General features: G+C 41.3%; 2 protein-coding genes across 4 annotated transcripts in view; one reads left to right on the forward strand and one right to left on the reverse strand.

Moving 5' to 3' along the window:
- Positions 1-15,896, forward strand: part of WDFY4 (WDFY family member 4) — a 143,236-nt gene that overhangs the window by 90,394 nt on the left and 36,946 nt on the right. For all 3 annotated transcript variants that reach the window (XM_084526105.1, XM_084526104.1, XM_084526106.1), the window contains 4 exons: positions 8,666-8,814; positions 9,932-10,052; positions 12,357-12,442; positions 13,814-13,876. In XM_084526105.1, coding sequence (XP_084382231.1) covers positions 8,666-8,814; positions 9,932-10,052; positions 12,357-12,442; positions 13,814-13,876 — 419 coding nt within the window. The remainder of the gene's footprint in view (positions 1-8,665; positions 8,815-9,931; positions 10,053-12,356; positions 12,443-13,813; positions 13,877-15,896) is intronic.
- VSTM4 (V-set and transmembrane domain containing 4) overlaps positions 14,459-15,896 on the reverse strand; it is an 82,235-nt gene continuing 80,797 nt past the window's right edge. Inside the window, exon 8 of the mRNA XM_084526128.1 lies at positions 14,459-15,407. Within this exon, the coding sequence (XP_084382254.1) occupies positions 15,261-15,407 (147 nt within the window). The 3' untranslated portion in view covers positions 14,459-15,260. The remainder of the gene's footprint in view (positions 15,408-15,896) is intronic.

The following is a 15,896-nucleotide window of genomic DNA, read 5'->3' on the forward strand; positions in this document are numbered from 1 at the left end:
GCAGATTTTTGGCAGGCTCTAGGAGAATGGTGGGTGGGTAGCTGAGACATTTTGTTGCTTTGCCTCCTCCTTTGCATATAGCCCCAGCCTGGACCACTTGTGGAAGCTACGTAAAAGGACTGCTCTTAGTGGGCTCAGGCTAACTGTAACAAAGCAGTGCGTATACAGCCTAAGACTGTATTTTTCATGGCCTCAGTATTCTGAGATCATGTATGCTGTAGGCATGGAAGGAGAGGTAATGTGCATTGTGGGTAATGTTATGCACAGTTCTACAGCTGTGCATGCAAGAGAAAAACTGCAAAATTGCACAAGAGAAATGCGAATAGGAACCTGTTTGATCTAATCTATCAGCTTGCCTACCAAAAGCCAGGGCCAGCCCTTTAAATAACCCTGGTTTACCAGCAGATACAAGAAGATTGGATTTGTGTATCTGCAACCTGAGCCCCCAACTGTGAGATTGCGTCCCTGATCTTTACAAGCCTGAAGCAGTCCTGCCAGGTTGTTAACGTGCAGTTAACATGTAATAGATGAAGAAAGTGTAGAAGGCTTGGGAAATGAGTTTTGCATAGAAACTCTGAATTTTGGAGAAAAATAAAGCTCTGTTTGCCAGCAAGTCATTTGAGACAGTAAGAAATCCAAGCAGCTGGGGTAATGAATCTGAAGTTAACAAGAGGGCATGGCCTAGCAGAAATCTGGGCACAATGCCTTTCCTTAAAGGAGGGGCTGGGAGAGAGCACAGGAGATGCCAAGGACAATAATAGAAGTGGCTAGCATAAAACATTTAAAGAGGGATAGAGATCCATTGGCTGGGAGAAAGGAGCTGATTAAAGAATAAGTTCAGTTGAAGGAGGGAGCAGTTGTGAAGTTCAGCATCTGGGACAGGCAGAAGTGTGCAGCAGCTCTGCATGCACTTAGTGGAGCCAGTGGTTTTAGAGGCATTGCACAAGCTTCACAGCTATATAAGGCACCAAGACAGTTTGTTTTCATGGGAGCACTGTTACAGTTCATCCTAGTTCAAGGATACAGAAAAGAACTTCACATGTGCTGATGTGCAGCACAAACAGGCACTAGCTGTTGGGATCGAAGCAGGAGAATGGGAAGCCAGGTCTTGGCACAAGTCATTTTCCCTTTCTATGCCTCAGTTTCTCCTCTTTCCTTCCTGCTGCATGAGTGGAGGCTGTAATGGCTGCCCCACTGCAGGAAGCAGTTCTGAGCATTAATAAAGGTTTTTGATGTGAAACTCTTCCTGTGTTCAGACAGGACTGCCTGAAGAAGGACAAGGCTTTACAGGTGATTACTCCTCTGTCTTGTCCTGTCTGGGTTTCTGCTGCAGTGGAGAGACAGCTGGGAGCCCCTTCCCAGCCCATGCTCGTGTCGTGGTTCCACTCGAGTGGGCAGCCGAGCTCCACCACAGCCGCTCTCTCACTCCCCCTCCTCAAAGAGGAATGGGGAGAAAATATGTGAAAAGGGCTCAAAGGTTGAGATAAGGATGAGAAAATCACGCAATAATTATTGTAACAGGCAAAACAGACTCAGCATAAGGAGATAGTAAGATTTATTGCTCATTACCAACTAGCTAGAGAAGTGAGAAACAAAGGAAAGAAACCAAAAGCACCCTCCCCCCCCATGCACCCTCTTCCACCTCCTCCCCCCAAGCGGCGCAGGGGAACGGGGAAATGGGGGTTATGGTCAGTCTACAGCACTTCTTCTCTGCCGCTCCTTCTTGGTCACTCTCGTCCCCTGTGCTGTGGGGTCCCACCCACGGGATACAGTCCTTGATGAACTGATCCGGCGTGGGCTTCCCACAGGCAGCAGCTCTTCCAGAACTGCTCCAGATACGGGTCCGTACCACGGGGTCCATCCCTCAGGAGAAAACTGCTCCAACCTGGCTCCCCCACGGGCAGCAGCTCCTGCCAGGTCACCTGCTCCTGTGTGGGCTCCTCTCCACGGGCTACAGGTCCGGCCCGGAATCTGCTCTGGCAGGGGTCTTCCACAGGTGGCAGCCTCCGTTGGTGCAGGGCCACCTGCTCCACCGTGGTCTCCTCCATGGGCTGCAGCGTGGAACCCTGCTCCACCGTGGTACTCCATGGGCTGCAGGGGGACATCCTGCTTCACCATGGTCCTCACCACAGGCTGCAGGGGACTTCTGCTCCGGCGCCTGGAGCACCTCTCCCCCTCCTTCTTCACTGACCTTGGCGCCTGCAAGGCTGTTTTTCTCACTCCCTTCACTCTCCCAGCTGCTGTGTGGCGCAGCGTTTTTTTTCCCTTTCTTAAATATGCTCTCACAGAGGCGCAAAACAACATCACTTACTGGCTCGGCTCTGGAAAATAATGGGGCCCTTACCAAACATGGGGCAGCTTCTAGATCCTTCTCACAGAAACCACCCCTATGGCCCCCTGCTACCAAAACCTTGCCACGTAAATCCACTACAGCTCGTGCATTCCCACCAGATCTCAGTCAACAACTGTGCTACTAGGTGTAAAGGGCAGGGTCCAACTCATGCTGTGTCACAAAAAAACAGAGCATCTTCAGCCAGATCTGTGCTTTTCTGGATGTGCACCTGCACCATGACATTTTGTACTCCTTGTACTTGTGTCCCTCTTCATATCTGCTTCTGTGTTTTTTTGGTTGTTTTGAAAAACGTCTTTCAGTTGTGAAGCTGTAGCTGCTCCCTGGATCTCTGCAGAGCTCCAGAGAAACACCAGGGCCCTGACTGCCACCTCAGGTTAGCACAGCTGATGATGCCTTAACAGTTGCTTTCTGTAGTGTAGAGTGATGTAGCAGGGTGTGGTGTAGGCAAACTTTGCTGTGGTTACTCCCAAGAGTCATGGGGAAGGGCATGAACTTGAGTGAACTGACCTAAGGGAAAATTAAAGGGCTCATATTAGTTTTTGGCAGCATTTTCTGTTTGAGTGGAGCCTGGAGTGAGACAGAGATGTCTGAGTGTGCAAGAGGTATGAGCACAATCCTATTAGAGCTGGCTTCCAGATGCTATCATCAGCTAAGGGATGCCAGCCTCTCAGGCTGGCGATGGGCCGGGACAGATGGCAGCTTTCAGCACAGAAAGCAAGGACAAAGAGCAACCCCAGTGCCCATGACCATGTACAGACAGAAACCTTCTTCCACGCCTTTTCTCCTGAATACCTGATATTCTTTTCCTGCAGCATTTGGGAAGTTGATAAAACCTGATAAGTGCACACTGAAGGAAAGCCTCCTGTGCATAAGGTTTTTACTCCAGCAGATTATGGGAGAGAGAGAGAAAGGGTGGATAGAGGCTACCAGCAAAAAAGTGTATGTGTTGTCGGTCTTCCAAAGCAAAATTGTCACCACACGGTTTGTTGCTATCTTTCTGGCATTAGAATAGTTTCACTCAAACCCAAGCAGAAGGAATTTGAGCCAATGTTTTTAACAGTTCAGATGGGATCAAACTTGAGCCTGGAGTCCCTACCACGAAAGACTAGGCCAAGTGGATTTAGTTACCTTTGGTCATTTAGCAGCTGGGGAGAATGAAGCAACCTGTCACTTATTCTTAAGTTGTGATTAATGAGGTGCGTGTGTGACAGTTTCAAAGTAAGACGAGTCTTCAACAGCAAGCAAACTAACAAACATTGCAGGAAAGGTCTTGTGAGTGGCATTAAAAGATGGACCTATATGCCTGTCACCATGAAAGCATGCATCTGTTTTCCTAGCAAAAATTGTGAAAGCAACATGTTCTGTTTCATATATTTCTAGTCATTTTAAACTCTGTGGCACTGACCCTACTTTACTGACAGATCTGTTGTAGCTAATACATCCTGATACACAACAGAAAGGACAGAAATAGTATATAACCACAGGTTTCATCTCTGAGCAAATAATTAGAGATGGCTGTGAGTGTTTATAGGGGAATACAAGATGTGGCAGTAAAAAGGAAGGAGGGGCTTCAGAATGTCCCTAAGCCATTGGTTGTTTAGAAGATACATAAAGATCAAGAAAGATGCCATATCTAGCATGTTTCTTATACTCTTTCCTTAAGCTTCTGATACTAATAATCAGGATAGTTATTCAGACTGATCTACGGACTGACTCAAGAGTAGCCGTTCTTTTGTCCTCACGCCGTAAAAATGTTGCGCTCAGTAGGGTGTGTGACATGGGTAAGCATGTTCCATTGACATGTTTTTGTGACTTTAATTTCCTTGTGTTGTATTTTTCCCTGGAAGGGCAATACTAACACTGCCAGGGTCTCTAGGAATAGATCTAACCTCCTTTGGTGTTTTTGTAAACCCTGTAAAGACTGCTTGCATCTTCAGGAATGTAATTCCTTTGGAAATCTGGCTCCTGAACTCCAGAGCAGGTGTGGTTTTATTGCTGTTTGCTTAAATGCAACTGTATGCCTTTACAAACAGCTCTTCTGAAAAACAAGAGAAAGGGAGAGAAGACACATGTGCACACATAAACTAAACACGCCTTTAGCTTTAATTCCTTTGTATATACAAATGAACAGAGCAATCAAGAGATGCAGAGCTTCAGGCAATACCTTAGAAGGTAATTATTCAATTATTTTATGTCACCTTTGCATCATTGATTAATGATTCTAGTAGCTGGTGAACTGGATTCTGTTCTGTTTTGACAGAAAATGAAAGTTTTTATTTAATCTGTGGTAATTTCAAGCTGCCTGGTATTTCAATGCAAGACTTTTAGGTACAAGACTGTCCTGGTGGGGGTTCTCTAGTACACCTCTTTGTCAGATCTTTATTACTCACCTGGAAGAAAAATGAACCCTGTTCTCCAAATGAGAAGAACTGACTCAGCCCAAGGGCTCTACTATTTCTAATAGTGCAAATATATTTAATTCTGTTGGGGGTGTTAACATGAAATGAAGAAATGGATTTGGCACCAGCGACTGTTAGTGGTTTGACAGTGCAGAAGGGCAGGAACGTACTTGGGCTTAGAGTTTAATAGGCCTTAAAGGAGAAGTATATGCTCTTTCCCTCTCAAGGCCTGCTAATGTGTCCCAATCCTGCCTTAGGTGGAGTACCATAGTGGTTATTTGTGCCAGACCATGTTAGTGATTGTGTGCGGGCCCCCTTCACAGTCCATGTGCCTCCCAAACACACACACATGATGTCTGTTATCTCTAGTTTGAATTTTTCACTCTGGCAATGTTTTCAGTACAGCTCTGAGACTGTGATTTTGTGGTGCTCCTGCTGTGCTGGAAACACTTTCTGAGGCTGACCTACAGACCTTCCTCTTGCACATTGTGCAGTCTTCATCTAGGATAAAGTTCCAGGAATTGTATGTAGAGTTTGATCAATGTCACCTGCTGCAACTTATCTAGGCTGTCAGCTGCAGACAACCTTTTCTAAGGTTTTCAACCTATCTCATGGCTCTGCCTAGGTCTTCCCTATGAACTGTTCTTGACTCGTCTCTGCTGTTTTCCAGCAGCAGCTTTGCCTCCTGCCCTGTGCTAGTCAGCGTGTGGTTTTATGCCGTGCATGCAGCCAAAGGGCTCTCACTGGAGCGGTTTACCTGACTGCTCTATGTGGCTAAGAGTCAACCTGCTGTGCCTTGTGTCTTACACTGGTATTCAGATTAGTATAAACTGTAAACAGGAGAGCTGGATTGACATGAGTGCTTTAGCTTTATTGGCATGTTAGTCCTACTCCAAACAGTACAATTTTGGCACTTACCCAGCTGCTTCCTGAGCTTTACCCTACATGCTTTTCAGTTCCATATTTCTGGTTTGAATTGTCCCATATCCCTATTCCTGTAGGCTCTTTTCTCTTCCCTATTAATATTCCACATTAAGACGGTTAAAGACATAAGTTATACTTGCCTTTGTTTTTCTTTGCTGTTTTTCTTACTACTTATCTTTTCCTGCTCCCTTTTTGCTCTGCCTTTTTTTTCCCCTGCCCATTCCCCTTTACCCACGCTTACCTGCCTAGATCTACTTGAGAATCTCCTTTCTTATTACAATGCTTCCATCTGTCCCCGCTTTCTGCTGTCTGCTGGGAGTCCCATGATAGCCATATATGCAACCGAACAAAATAAATAAAGTTTAAAAAACTGCAGAGTTAGAGTGAAATTGCTCAAATGGCTCTTTGATGTGGATCAGAGTGCTGGACTTGCTGAGGCAGATTTCTTAGAAGACTGGATTTCAACTTTGTGTCCATTTAGCTATTTTATGCAACTGCCTGATGTTTCATTATTCAGTTACCTTCCATTTGGGAAGAAGCAATCTTTCTGCTATTTAATTACTTCAGGAAGCCCTGTGGTTCACTAATGTGAGCAGAATTCCCCAGCACTCTCGGTGCAAGCATACATGCCTCTAACCACGTAATGGCCTGCACACACGTGGGTACTGCAGCTCAGAGAGCTCTGTGGTGGCATAATCCTGTGGAGACAGGCATTCCTGTGGGATCTGTGGGAGAGGTGACTGGAAATGCTAGATTCCTCTTAAAATTAATTTGGAGTGGGAAGAGGAAGAAAGTGAAGCGATTTTCATTAAAAATTGCCCACGGTAATCTTCCAATGTTGTTGTTTTTACTCCAGAATGTCACCAACCTTCTGTTCCCATCCAAGTGATTTTAAAATGACTCCATTTTGTTGGTGAAAAGAATTGCTTTTCAGTAAATAAAATAAAATGTCAAAGCAAGATTTTATTTGAATTATTAATGAATTTATTTATTATTTATGTCAATTTTAAATATTGATCAAAATAGTAATCACCCTTTTGAATTCTTGCATCTTTCTATTTCATACAGTTTTCATTCTGTACTGAATTTTAAAACAAAAAACTTCTAATAGTTTTACCAAGTTATGCTGGCATCTGAGACTGAAAGCTTATATAGCTGTGCAGGTCTGTTTCACCTGAGTCAGCCCGTTCTGGGATGGAGGCAAGGAAGAGGGTAGGTTTGCTTCCAGCAATAGAGTACAATAGGAACAAAGGCAGAAAGCCAAGCTGAAATGTGCAGATTCTAGAGAAGCACACCTGCTCTATATATTTTTATTATAGTGATATTGAGATTTCATATGATTTTCTAGAACCAATGCTATTTCTGGGCCATTTCTGCATGTACAAAAATTAATACAGGACCTCAGTTCTAGTGAAGTTTGGTAGAGGTAAGATTATTGAGATTGTAAGAATAAACTGCTTTGTGCTACTTCCCATGCTTGTCAATCTGTTCTCACAAGAACATTGCAATAGATTTCTGAGCCAGCAAAATTCTTGTTATGTAAATACTTCTCAGATCTAATCCTTTTTTAGTATGTAAGGCAGTATTAGGATTTTAAAGTTCGGAGAATTTTACAGTCTTGTAGTATTATGAAGGGATTTTCAAGGGTGTTTCACCTGTGAGTAGGCTAATAGGATGGTGATTTGCTTCTGCATCCTTTCTTGGAAATGTAGAAAGTGCCAGCTCAAAGTTCTTGTGCAAACCAGGCATAGCAGTGAGTTGGCCTTAATCCTCCCAGTTAACTATGCTAGTCAGTAGACTGTTTGCTCTTCTTAAGCTGAGTATATGTAGAAGATTGACTCAACACACAAGAAAAACAAGGAGTGTCTTGCCTCTAAATGTTAGGAAAATTCCTTTCAATTAAGTACTGCTTGATTTAAAATCTGAACTTGTTCTTAAGTTTCTCACAACCCGCACAATTTTTCAAATCATTAGGCTCTTCTAGTCTATCTGTTGGTCTGTTGTGTGTGTGTGTTTTTTTTTTTTTTTTACTGCACCATCTCAGCCATAAAAGTTGTTCCAGATGAAAGTCTTTTTTTTCTCCATCAAAATTTGTCAAATCCCAGGAAAACTTTCTATGAGCTGGCGTATATACTGAAGAACTATTTTGTTGAAAAATTCCCAACACATCTAAACTGTGGGTTAGAAATTCCTCCATTTTAATGCCCAAGTTAGCTTGCTCAGGAGTAAGAAAAAGGAGGTGAATTTTAGGGATGCCAAGGAAGGTGTGTTTTTTGTTTGTTTGTTTTGTTCTTACTATTCCAGAATGTCTAACTAAATCTTTATTTTAAAGCAGCTAGAATCATAGACTCATATATTTTGACTGGTATCCTGTATAATATAGGAAGGAAAAGTGCTAATGCAAGGAGTTTTGTTACTCAGATTTGGAGAGATAAATACCAAGAATATTAGATCCTTTTCTTGCTTATTGTTCCTTGGAATCAATTTGAAGGATTTTTGCAAGTGTAGATTTCATTTTTACAAGTATTTGTCTTTTCTCTGTATTGTAAATGTACATATATTTGTTATATGACACTGTTCTTATGCATGGTGCTGTGTAAGTCACTCTTTCCCCAGTGCTTCAACTCCCTGTCTTTGTAGAGTCACTGCTGCTGACAAGGCTTTGCAGTGCTGACTTCTGCAACGTTTGTAAGGTCCTTGTGTTCTATAGTGATGTTGCTAAATACAGCCCCAGGTAGATGGGGAAGGGGCAGAGTTACATGGGAGGGGGTGGGGAAGGACATCAGACTTTCCCACTACTAGTGCCAGGGAGGCATGCACTGTCAATCACATGATGATTTTGTGGCTGCATCCCTATAGACTTGCCAATCAAGAGGCCAGCTGTTTTGGTACAAATACATATCCTTCTATATCATTGGGTTTTGCTCCCTGCTGTCCCTGTCTCTTGTGTTACCCACTCCTGGCTTTGTTATGCTTACTTCCATACTAGGTTACTTTCAAGTGCTCTGTGGCAGTTGTGCAGGGACATACAGCATTGGAAGGAGTGCTGCTCTTTGGAAAAGAGCACTTCTACATCTGTGAGTGCTTTGTATTATCCCCTCTAGAAGAGGTCTACTGTACACGACACTGCTTGTCCAGGTGAGTCATTCTTTCCTCTCAGAGATCTGCTTGGTTAACTACAGAATTGACACATGCAGCCCTAGATTTCTCATAGACTTTGGGGGATTCCAAAAACAATATTAGCACAGCAAGAAGTTTGCTATCGTTTCCATATTTGCAGAATTGTTTAACCTAATTTACTGTAGATGCTTGTCCATAGGCTTTGGAGGTGCATTAAGGACTCCCAACTCCAACAGGTGGAGATGGTGAGCAGTCTAACACGTTTCTTTTATTATTTTTTTTTAATTCTTTTAAAGTGTTGTTAATGTTCCTTTCTGGCTGCCTCCCATCTTTTATTCATATGGAATAGTCATTACAAGAGCCTTTCACTTCATTGTCTAATAAGTTTTTGTTTGTTTCTCCAAGACAGAATCATAATTAATATTTGGCACACTGCTATCATCTTTGACTCATGATTTATTGATACTGATCAATATTGAAAATGAGTCTGTTAGACTTATCTCTTTGCTCATACTGTGTGTTCATGTGCAAAGCCCAGTGGGACAGTGAGTAACTCAGTGCTTTTATTCCATGACTGTCTGTCTGCTCTGCATCCGATTCTTACTAAATCCAATACCAGTCAATCTGATCAGGTGACTTACATATTGATTGGACTGAATCTGACTTGGTTTGATTTTTTTATGGGACTTGCTGTGGGATAGATTGTAGATATCAGCTGCAGTACATGTACATACCTAAAGTAATAATGAATTAAATGCTTAATTATTAGTTCCAATTAATAGCTGTTTAATAGCAGCAGCATGTCCACATGATGCTTGCCTTTGACCCACCCAACTCCTTCCATTGCTACTTCTTAGACTTCAGTGTATGTAAAACATTGCTGTCTGCCTATTTGCATACATTAAAATAATTCCAAATCTACCCTCAGCCTCCACAAGTTGTTTTTTATTAAGTACTAGCACAGAATCTGCTTTCAGTATTTGCCTTTATCTTCATCTATACCCCAATTGATCATGCTATCTCTTAGTATTTTTATTCTTCCTAGAAAGAGGACTTGCCATGTTCACAAAGTTTTTCTGATCTTTTCTTTGTTTGAAATTCGTTTTTCTTATTTTTCCTTTTTTTTTTTTCACAGCATCAGTGATCCATTCATTTTCAATTTATGTCATAAAGATCATGCTGTGGGAGACCAGGTGTGTTCCCGTTACTTGTATCATGATATAAAAGAGATTCGTCTGATGCGCTTCCTTCTGCAGGTAGGAACTAACATGCATGGTCAATTGAATGAAAGCTGCAGCAGCAGTAATGGCATGTGACTGAAAACTACTTCTACTGAGATTTCTTTCAGAAAAAAAAATACACCACCCTCACTGGAGTGGTTAGCCCGTTAGTTATTAGGCTGATAATGTTCTTTACAGTTCATCTCAGTATTTTTGAAAATAAGTCTTGAAGTCCTGTTTTGATTGAAGATCACAGTAAATGTCTAATTTTTCAGTAATAGTTCCCATATACCAGTGGATGTGGACATAAGTGGGCTACAAGTATGCATCACTTACTTACCCTGAGCCTCTTGGAGTAACTTGTGCATATGAGTTAGTATCTGAATCATAACGCAGCTTTTAGCTGTGTTACCCATAAGTTGTTCATTAGAAGTGGCTTGGTACCCTTTTAGCTTTGTCTGGTTTAGGTAAGCTTATGACAAGAATCACAGAAGAAGTGCAGCTAGAGCTCCTTGAAACACCAGAGCCTGTATTTTGCTTTAGAGCATCTTGGTACAGCCTAAAGAGTAAATCACAAGTTTTGTTTGACAGAAATGCAGTGTTTTGAAACAGCCATAAACAGGTATCTGTTCGTTTAATCCATTTTTGGAAGATAGTTCAACAGAAAAGTAAGAAATCATTCAGAAAATTTGAAAACTGAGAGAATGGTGCTGATGAATGTCTTAAGTCATGCAGTATGGCACTCATCCCCATTTTATTTTATATTTAATTATGTATGCAAAATGGAAAATTCTAGTAGATCAGACCCGATTAAGGGTATGTTATATCTCAGTGGTTAGGTCACTCTCCAAGCATGTACAGGAATGTTAAGTCTTGCTCTGAGTAACTGCACAAAGGTTTTCTTACATCACTGATGAGCAACCAGAGTAACAGAACTGTCACCTCTTTTGTGAATGAATTCAAAGTTGTCAGTGGAATCTTGCTTTCTTCTCATGTATTTGTATGCCTTTGGACTTTTTAAAACATGTGAAATGGAAATGTTTTGTGGGACTCAGAGTGGAAAAAATGGAGATGAGTAAAAATAGTCATTGATTGAGCCTTGGACAAAAAAAGGGGTGGTGGGAGGGGGACGATATAGGTGGTTCTACGTGTTGTGTTTTGTTTTGTTTTTGTTTTTTTTTTTTTTTTTTTTTCAGTTGTGTTTTGTGTGTAGTTTTATTATTATTTATTTCTATTAATGACCTGAAAATTCAGATATCTGTAGCATTCTAAAATTCTGGCACCAGGACCCAATGCCAAAAATTGCTCTAAAAAAATAGTATGGAAAAAAGAAGAAAGCTAATATTTGTGCTTTCCCTAGAGGGCAGGTGGATCAGTTGTTTAGGCAGCAGCAAAGCAGCAGAGAGCTGATGTCCTATTCGTGCACGTAGGCAAGCAAAGAGCAACACAATGTGAAACCACACAGCCTGATGCTGGAATGGCCACACTTTGAGCAGAGTTGGTTTGGAAAACCAAGCTTCAGACCCAATGCTTCAACCTGTTTATTGTCATAGCAGCTCTCACATTGCCTTTCTGCTTTATACTTAATTTATGAAACATGTATGGACTGTTGCCATTTAGTTATCTTCTCAGGTTTGTATTACACCCGCCACATTTGGCCTGAAACTCACGTGTGGTTTCCCAGACACTATGCATCATTTGTAGTTATACTTGACTGTGGTGGGGCGGAAAAGGGACAGATCACTGAGTAAATTACAGGTTTATATGCAAATGCTCAGCAAACTGTGTGAGAGGATGTGGTGGAAAAAGAGGCTGAAGGTTTCAGTTTTGATTATTTAAAGCTTCAGTAAGAAATGTCAAACTTCCCTTACTCTTCCATTTCTGAACTAAAATTGTTTGGTTACTTCCATCAAGATCACTATTCATTGAGGAAGTAGTACATGTGCTGTTTGAAAGGGGCTCTTATTTAACATCTCCCCTTCATGTGATTGTCTTTCTCAACTGGTTAGAAGTTAATGCTACTAGTGTCTTGTTAATCACACTAAAATTTCAAGACAAAAATGCTTCAGAAGTGGCAGGAGGTCGTGGGTGATAAAAACCAATATCTGGAGCTTGGTTTTGCTTCGCAGGAGCATTTGCACTTTCAGTCGTCCCAGTATGACCACTCCTACAGTTGGAGAAATTGGGGATATTAGACCTATTTTGCTATGCTTCACACTTAATACCAAGTCAAAAACAAAAACAAAAGCCCTTAAGAATTGGGCAGGCCATAGTGGACTCCTTGCAGTACTAGGACTAGCTCTGCAATTCTTCAAACTGTGACTGATTTTACCTTTCCAGGAGATCGCCTTAGAAATATTCTTCAAAAATGGCTACTCCAGATTTCTTGTATTCCATGACAATGACCGAAATAAGATATTTAAGAGGTAATCACTACTTCATAATATCACATGAACATCCAGGTTATAGTCTTTGTCTGTTGCCCCTGTTTATCCCAGCTTCAGATATCTGCCTTTGTGCTGCCCCAGGGGCTCTTTCTTCAGTTTCAGCTCTTGATCTTTAATGGATTAGACGTAAAGCTATGAAATTTTCCTTTTGCTGACTTGTGAATTCTTTGGAGCATTATATAGCCATTGATTTATCAAGGGGACTAATGCATTTGTAGAGCTCTTCTAGCACCCAATGGTGTGTTGTGGAATATGTCCCTGCATCCCAGGGAATTGCAATCTCACTGAGAGCAGAAATCTGCCTCTGCCTCACTTTACGGTACTGTGGGAAAGTACCGTAAACTTTCTTCCAACACACAAAGTACCATTAGATGCTTTAAGAATAAACTGATTTTGTATCAGTATTTTGTAGTCTGACTCTGATTTTGTATCCTTAGTGTGGTGTTAAATTTTAACAATCAAATTTTTTATAGGAAAGGCTTTTTTTTTCCTTACGTGCTTTTTTTTTGATGGGCAATTACATTAGATTCACTTACTGTTCTTTATGAAGGAAAAATACCTCAATATGTAGTATTTCCTTTGGTAAATTCTGCAGCCTGGACTGAGGACTGTTACTGTTAGTTTCCAAGCAATCATAGAATTTCCTTGTGCTCCTGAAATCACTGAACAGTTTCTAATGGAGCATTGCTTAAAAAGCCAATGCAGATTTATCCACTTTTCCTTTCTAAACTGGCTGCATAGTGTGGCTACTTGGAATTACCAGATCCTGCTCCAGAGCCAGCTGCTTTGTTCAGTGCTTATCTTTGCTGTCTCTTGGCTCTGAGGTTGTCTTGCTGAGGCAGTTCAGGATAATGTTTTCATCCTCAGCTGACTGTCTTGCCCCTTGGCTGCAGGTACCAAACCTATGTATCTCAGGGGTTTTATGTCTGATATAATAAGCCCTCAGTGAAGGTAAACATGAATGACTGAGACATGCGTTGGTATTCCTTTCTGTCTTTTTTGCCAAGAAGCTGGTAAATGTCTGAGAGGGTTCTCTCTCTCTGGGTTTAATTAATACCATCTTAAACAACCTGATCATAAGGTATAGCCCTGTATATCAATTCAAGGCCCTATCTGGGAGACAAACTTTTTATCCAGCCTATAGGCACTTTCTTAACATTACATGTATGCTTTTCCTGTATTGTCTCACAGCTGGGTAGGTGAAATACTGTGACATCCTTTAGGAGGAAAGTTGCTGTTAAAATATGGCATTATTTAATAGATTATATACATATATAATTTTATGTACATATGTAATGTGTAAAGGTAACTGTTTAAATGATTGTAATGTTATCTTTTGTATCTCTGTAGATTTTGCTCTTTCCAACCTGCTTTGAAGTCAAAGGGGGTAACAGAAGACTCCTTGAATATAAGGTAAATACAGGGAACACTGGATAACAGTAGATAACAAATGCAACTGTGTGAATAAGTCATACCTTAAAAAAATGCATCTAGAAACTTAGCTGTTTGTGCCCCCTATTTTAAAGATTCAAATGTGTCCCCTGAATTCTGAAAAGCATTCCAGTGTACAGCATCCATAATATGAAGGCAAGAGGAATGTGCTAAGTAGCTGACTGGGCATATTTAATAATTATTATCTCCTTAATATGACTTTATTGGTAAAGTCTACACAGATGGTTACTGTGGGAAAGAGAGTCAGTGTGGTGAGGTTAGAGAGGTAATCCATAATGTTTCTGCATAATGGCCTCTTTATTGCACGTTTAGAGCAGACAGTGACTGATGTGCACACGGACGTTTTAGCATGTTACAGTAATTGTGCAGTGGAGATTCCAATTTGATGTCCCCCTGTTTTACCACTGCAGGAAAAGAAAGCTTTCTTCCAGTGGGAGGTGACAGAGCATGTTCTGTGCTGACCTTCAGTTACTTAGTTTTAGAGACTATTAGGATCTGCTTCTAAAGCTGGGTATCTTTAAATGAAGAGAACTGCAAAAAAAGGGAGGTGGACAGCTTTTTTATTAGTTTTCACCGCATTGTATGGGATGTGGCCTGTGGAGTGCTTGGTAGATTTCAGAGATCTTCACCTTTTAATCTCCAATGCTCTTGGTTATCCTTCGCAGTGGAATTGGGAGTAAGGAGTAAAGGGAAGCTGAGCTTCTTTGAGGGGCTGGGTATTATGTTCTTTAACTTGTTCATCTTGTCTTTCTCACCCTGACATGTCTTCAGGCAGGAACAGCACAGGTCTTTCTCTTGTACTAAGTAAAGCGTTTCTATGCGTTTGATGGGGTCGACAAACTCTTCTTTTTTTATTGAATCAGGGAAAGGGTTTCTTTCTGCATTCAGTTTATTGAGCTTGGGGAGCTTTTTCACACTGTTTGGGATGGTGGTCAATAAGTTGTCAAAGAGACCTAATTCCTTAAGTTCCTTCAGGGCCCCAAGGTTGCTGGGGATGCATTCAAGACAGTTCAAGCCAAGGTTGAGAAAATGCAGGTTCTTGAGAAGGTGCAACTCCTCTGGCAGACTTTTAGTTGTCAGCTTGTTATTGCAAATATTCAGGTAGAAAAGGTTCTGTAGTGTACCTATTGTCTTGGGCAGCTCTTCGAGCTGATTACTGTGCAGGTCCAGCCAGCGCAGTTTCTGGAACTTCTCAATGCTGTTTGGGATCTTTTTAAGCATGTTTCTGCTCAAATCAAGTTCATCCACATCAGCCAGTTTCAGAATGCATTTGGGAAAGGTGGTGATACCCATCTTGCTTAAGTCAAGACGGCGCCCTCCGTCATAAGAGATTCTGATAGAATTTTTAGCAATTTTCAAGGTAATTTTTTTCCCTTTTGGTCCCTTTGCTTTCCCCTTGGCCATATCTCTTCAGAGAGAGGAGAAACACACCAGAATCTGGATGAAGTGTGGGAATCCCAGCAAAGCCTTTGAAAGCAGTGGCAGTTACTTCCTAATTAAAAACAAAATAATGAGTTAGTCATGAATTAGCATGTGACCAAAAGTCTCTTCAGAAGTTGTTTTTTTTTCTTTGTTTCTTTTTATTAAGGGTCAGGACTTTTCAGTCCCAGGGCTGCAGCTCTGAAAGGTTTTCCTGAAAGAAGTATATTGAGTAGATAAAATTCTAATTATTAAAAATGTTATCTTACTGCATCATAACACTTGCATTGAACTATACAGCAATATAAGTATTACAAGATGAAACTGGAAATATAAGTGGGAGAAACTTGCTGTCTTTCATCCCTAAGTACAGGTTTGAGCCCAACATGTAATGAAACTGAACAAAATGTGTTGTTACCCATTCACTGTTTGAGGACCTGGCTGAAATGTATGGGTCTCAATTCAGTCCTTGAGGACTGCATTAAAAGAAGCCATCCAAAATAGTGCTTATTCTACCAGACCAATGGGTTGCCTTCTTTTCAGACCTGGCATCTGAGGATAG

This window comes from Aythya ferina, assembly GCF_964211825.1.
Source record: "Aythya ferina genome assembly, chromosome: 7".
In the NCBI taxonomy this organism is placed as follows: domain Eukaryota; kingdom Metazoa; phylum Chordata; class Aves; order Anseriformes; family Anatidae; genus Aythya; species Aythya ferina.